This window comes from Odontomachus brunneus, unplaced genomic scaffold (assembly GCF_010583005.1).
Source record: "Odontomachus brunneus isolate Ranch 3 - 2012 unplaced genomic scaffold, Obru_v1 Obru_scaffold_065, whole genome shotgun sequence".
Lineage (NCBI taxonomy): Eukaryota > Metazoa > Arthropoda > Insecta > Hymenoptera > Formicidae > Odontomachus > Odontomachus brunneus.
Window position 1 is genome coordinate 758,141 of NW_022639515.1, and position 6,253 is coordinate 764,393.

At 40.0% G+C, this 6,253-nt stretch overlaps 1 protein-coding gene across 9 annotated transcripts in view; it reads left to right on the top strand.

Moving 5' to 3' along the window:
• The window catches only part of LOC116846523 (protein phosphatase Slingshot homolog 2), a 160,858-nt gene that overhangs the window by 73,383 nt on the left and 81,222 nt on the right, over positions 1 to 6,253 (top strand). For all 9 annotated transcript variants that reach the window (XM_032820459.1, XM_032820457.1, XM_032820458.1 and 6 more), the window contains one exon: positions 5,699 to 5,858. In XM_032820459.1, the coding sequence (XP_032676350.1) occupies positions 5,699 to 5,858 (160 nt within the window). The remainder of the gene's footprint in view (positions 1 to 5,698; positions 5,859 to 6,253) is intronic.

The window sequence follows — 6,253 nt, forward strand, 5'->3', positions numbered from 1 at the left end:
AACGGAAAAAAAAGTTTGGTTAAATTAACCAAATTTCTGGTGAAATATAAACGGACTAGAAATTTCGATTTAAACTAGAATTATGTTATTTAAGTTTTTAAATATTTAAATTTTCAACATAAAATATATCTGTATTTAAGGTAGTTCTTTTAAACAGACTAGTCGAATATTTCGACAACCGAGTCCAACAGATAAAAATCTTTCAGACAAGATATATATATATATATATAATCTATGTTAAAAGTGTAAATATTCGTATTTAAAGACTAAAATAATAACAATGTCCAGGATTAAGTGCGTAGTATTGGTATTTTTATTTTACACGGAAAAAAAGATTGAATTGACTAATTTTTGGTGAAATATGAACGAACCAGAAAATTTTGATCGCTATTACCAAACATTTGTTCAAATTAACCAGAAATCTCGTTAAATATAACATATTTTATCAGAAATTTGCTTAATCCAATCAATTTTTCATCTGTGTACTCTTGTACATTCGGGTGTCGAATTCTCGGTTGTTAATGAAGAGGCTCGTCGAGTGTCGAGTATCCCGGGCTGTATACGATGCATTTGCTCATGATTTCGATGCACGGCGAATATTCGTTAGATATTCGCGTTGTACTTGAATATTCCCGATGCGCGCGTGCTTCATCGACCGTCCCTTATTCCGCCTTTGGGATCAGACGTGCCGGCGTTATTTGAACAGACCGTCGCAATTTATTTGGCCGATCATTCTCGTTAATTATGCAGTTATGCGCCACGGTCGAACGAGCTCGCTCGTGCTTGCTTGCGAGCCGCGTGCGTGTGTCTATCGTAAAAGTGCCGTACGAACGATTCGCAGCCTTGAAAACGTTAACGGCGTCCGAGCGAAAATTCTCTCGCTGCTGGCGGGCTGTAAAAAGAGCGCGGTCGGGGCCGGTGATGCTGTAAAATATATTGTAAACTACGTTTACGAGACACGCAGCGTGTATTCGCGCGCGATGTTCCTACTCTCGGGCTGGCTTTAACGCTCTCGCGAATTACTTGCTCGTTTATGCTCGGAGGAGAGTACGGAAAAGCGTAGTGCATAACGTGGCGGCGATCGCGAACTCTGCGCCGGGACCTCTTCCTTCGTAATTAAGGTCGATCCGAGTAATCGGCTGACGGCATGGCTGAACGTGAAACCGCGACAATAAATCCCGTCGATATAGAATCGCGGAATCGTCGGTTAACAGGCGAGTGCGCGTTTACTCGCGATTATAATGTCATTAGAAAGTCGCACTGATGCTTGATGACGTTTGTCGCGGGCGATTCCGCTTCGTTCTGTGATTCCGCGAGTCGCGTTTATCGCGATTGACCCTTCGCCGTAAGATCGTCCAAGAAATGGGCAGCTTGCATTCTGGCACGATCCAAACGCAACGCTATAATTAGATTTGGAAGGACGAACCGTCATGTCTTTGTCCTATGAGATTATTTTCGGGAACTAAGAGAATCTGAATGGCAAATCATTAGTATGCAACAGAAGAGACAACGTGTACCGCTGAAAAGAAAACTGTATAATTAACGATTTCGGTCAAGTCATTTATCTCGCGATGCAACGACTGCGATTGCACCTGCAGTGCCGCGCACTTCCGTTTATATTAGATGTAACGTGAGTAAACAACTGTATAGTTTGCGCAGACTGAAATATTCCGGGAATATTCAAATAGACGAAACACACACACACACAAAACGCTTGGAGTACGTTCACAGAGCGCATAGATCAGTGGAACACTCAAGATATATCACTCGACGTTGTCAAGCATTCTGTGCCAAAGGACAAGATATGAGATTGCGTCTGTTTTCTAACACTAATGGCAATCGCGAACACATACACACACACACAAAGGAAAAGACTGATTCTAAATTTTGCAAGGAACACCGCTGTGGTTTTCCATCTGTTCCGCGACATCCTGTATAATTTACCCGACCGGCTAATACGGCCTTTTGTGATATATCGGCTCGGCTAACAGCCAGAAGGCCAAGCTGATCGCTTTGCAGCGAATATCGAGAGAATGCCGAGGGAGATTGACTTGGCCCAATTTGTTAATAAGCTCGTGCGCGTAATGAGCCGCGTCACGCTAAGGTGATCCCGTCGTGTGAAAGTTATCGTCTCGTGGCTCTCGATAACACAATTAGAGAGAGGCATCGAAAGATCGGCGGGAAGGAGGAGAGAGGAGCATTACCGATAGCAACGACGATAGATTTTCACTTTGGTTTCCCTGACCGCGAAGTCGCTCGTTTATCATTCGCGTCGTTTTCATTACGGTCATTATTCCGGGTGCTTTTGTGATTTTGTGATTTTGACCTACAGACGCAAACGCCTGATGACTTCGTTGAACCATTCGAACGAAATTCAACAGTATCTTTACCTTTCCTTTTCTTCTAAAAAAATTGTGTAATTAGAATTTTGTAATCAGTGTGATTGTCGTTTAATTTAATCTTAATTTTAATTATTTGCACTGAGAGAAAGGGTATTCATGAAATAAGTGACATTTATAGGTACTATATAATAACATATTTATTTGTACTAATATAAAATATTTTTCAAAATATACATTTTTTCTTGAAACCTTAGTTTTTCATGAAAGCAACTGTTCACTCTATTCAAACGAATTTAAATTTAAATTAAATATATGTCAGTATACTATCGAATAAATATTTTTTATCTTTTTGGATATTTTTTTCTCTCAGTGTAGTCGACGATTGATCAATTCCATACTTTATTCTTTGCTCCAATTTGATATATTGTCGCGTGTTATTACGGTCCGAAATTATTGCACTATTTAATATCGATGCACACACTTGTGTGGGGAAATATCGCGAGGATAGATACATATGTCGCGCGTCGCACGCTTATTTCGCGGTGAGGTCCCCGGCGGAGAAACTTCCTATTGTGACGCACGATAGCGGAAGCTCGTACGTTCCAAATGGCATGTCTGGTCAGCGGTCGTTATCATATGAGAATGTGACGGTTTACTTACCAGAGAAAATGGCACCGTCGCCAGTACGTAATCGCGTGTACGCGCACACTTGGACTTGGGCGCGCGGTTATCGCCGGATGGAATTGTTGTGTGCGGCTGCACGCGTGTGCATTCGTGCGTACTTACGTGAGTGAGTGAGTGCGTGCGTGCGTGCGTGCGTGCGTGGAAAGAAAGACGCTCGTTGATTATTACGAAGATGTCGAAGGAGCGATCGCTGGCGCGCGGTAATGACGCGAGAGACGCGAGTAAATATAATAAAAGCGTTTGCGAACGGGGCGTTAATCCGCGGCTGCAACATGCGAAATAACGTCGGCGGGAAAAGCCTGCCGGAGCGTGGCAAGTACGTCGACCCTTTGTGCATTATCTCCGAACGCGCGCTTCGTACTCCTAGATTCGATTCGGAGATTAGACGCGCTCGCGTGCGCGCACTTCCCACGGACGATCTTCCCGCATCGTCAACGCGTCGCGGATTCATTTCTCTCCCCTCGTGAACGTGATTCGCGCAAATACGTTCCGTTTGATTGTATTAGATACGAGCTTGCCTCGTTAATGGCAGGCTAATTGACACCGATGTCGGTCAATGTGACCATCAGCGATACAGTGAAGTCAAGGTAACGCACGGAGTTCTCGCCGAGACGCTTGGCTTGGTGCGTCAATGATTTAATGAATTTTTTGAGCAATTAGGAGGGGTTTCACTGTGGTTGAATTGGCCGTAGTTATGTGCGAGAATGATCCACGTGGAGTACGTTTCGAAAGAAGTAAAAATGAAAATTCAATGCACAATTTAAAAAGTGTATGTATATATATAGCACTGAGGCTCTTCGCGATTGTTCAACAAGTCAAGCATAATCAATTTTCTTTTCTTCAAAACTATTCTTTGACAATCCTTAAAAAAAGTTGTTTTTAATTATTTCTTGGCGGCCATAAAATGTGGGGCTTTTACGTTTTATGTGTGCGAAAAATGTGTAGACTACTCATTGATAACAAAAACTCAAAAACCAATTTGTTGATCGGATCGTTCTTGCATAACTATACAAGATTATGCACGATTACCGTAATACTGACTGACGGCTTTAAATTGTGGAAGAGTTTGGATTTTTTGTCAATTAAATTCTTGGAGTAAATAAGTAATCAAGCGCAAATAATTTACATCGCGGAAAAGTTGGGATCTTTCTGTCAATTAAGGTTCTGAAGTAATCAAGCATGAATAATTTATATGCCTCTTTTCAAACGGACTTCAGTGGATTAGATTGAATTGAATTTATTTCGGCAGGTTTAATTAATTTAATTAATTGATTTTATTAGTAATTCTATTAGTTTTAATGAGCTTCATAGAGACGTGTGTCTTTTATTGATAATTGATATTTTCGATGTATGTTATAATAATAACACATCGTCATTTAAATGATATATCTGCCGTTTACTATTTCGTATCGACACGGTAGTTGATCGCGTAGTCGCGTTAATTAATTAACGCGATAGTCCACAGCGAGCCGCTAATTGGAGCACGCGCGAAACCAACTGTGCACACGAGTGGGTTGACGAGTGTTTCCGTTATCTCAACGCCGGTGATTAAAAGCCGTCGACAGCTGTTTAGAATCGCCAAATTGCGCCGAAAGTTCTCGTCCGCTCTCAAGTGGAGAGCTTCGATTATCTTCCCTTGATCTTGAGATCTTGATCTTGGCCTTCTATTGGCCTATCATTAAGTTAAAAATGCGATATATTTATGTCTTATGAATATCGCAGATAACTTCAGAACGCGGTGATTCACTTCATTCAAGAACGTTCATTGTAACGAAACCTCCACGTGGTAGTCGGAGATCACGGGAGACATTAAATTTTTATCTCAAATTTTTATCTAAACTTTTAATTGCATTTTTATCCCGTACAATTATTTGTACTTGTGGATTGTAATACTTCATTCCGATTCGTATCGATGCATGACAATGTTTTGAAAACAAAATGTACACGGAGATAATTTTATAGTAAAAGATTCTATGAAAGTTTGTAGCCGAAAAATAGATCGACATTAGTGCAGTAAAATTCACTATCCTTCCATTTTACATGTGCTTAAATTTTGGGAACTGGAATGTGCTATTAAAACAGTTGCTAGTAAAATTTACTGTTCCTTGGCAAGATAGATCTTACTGACACTCCATTCCTAGACTACTAAAAATATAGTAAAATTGAGAAGAATTTACATAAATCTATAATTTAGTAAATATAATTTATTAAAATATGATTAATTTTTTTAGAAGAATTTATATGAAAAAATCATAGTATTCTCTCCGTATACAGCATGTTAAACAATATATTAATCAGTATTCAACAACACATACACACACACACACAACATATACACACAAAGCTCGATTAATCAATGAGCTTACCGTGTTTCTAAATATTAATACATCGTCCGCATCTGTTCAACATCTGCAGCTGTTTATGTATATCATATACGTATTGTATACGTTGATGCAATTCACAACGAGGACGATTATTTTCTTAAACCACGGCTTCTCAATTTACATTTCGACGACGGTCGAAATATTATAGTTTGACACAATATTGATTTCATCATTGAAAAACTGATTCAAATAATGTCGCGTACGACTTAATTAGCTTTAAGATTTATTTCGACTTCTTTAAACATTCTGGATAATTAATAACGTATCGCTCTGTTTGTTTGTTTACAGCCTGAGCGAATGTTATTTCGCGGGCAAGGGTGCAGCCCTGGTTTTGCCGCCGAACGAAAGGGCCCGACCCTCCAGGCGAGTCTCAGCGGCAGGATGCGATATCCAGCAGCATTTGCAGTCCATGTTCTATCTGTTGAGACCCGAGGAGACTTTGAAGATGGTGAGTGCAAAACAATTTTCACGATATTACGATACTAGCGTAGTTGTTAATTATTTCGCCACGAGTGAACGACAGGTACATAACCCTTTGGCTCCGCGCGGTTTGTTTCCTCGTGAGATGCGTCTCAGAATAGGTCTTGCTTCATGATCTCTTGGCAATTTGTGTAATTTATCCCGCGAAGGCCGAGCCTGTGAAAACAAATACGTTACGTATGAATTATATGAGTTACGCATATTTAGGCATATTTTACGCGTATGCAGGCAACTATAATTATTGCATACGTTTTTCCTTTGCGTGTTTGGGGAAAAAATTTCATCCAGAGAAATTCTCGCGCATTCTTCTCGATCGATATATATATATATATATATATATATATATATATATATATATATATA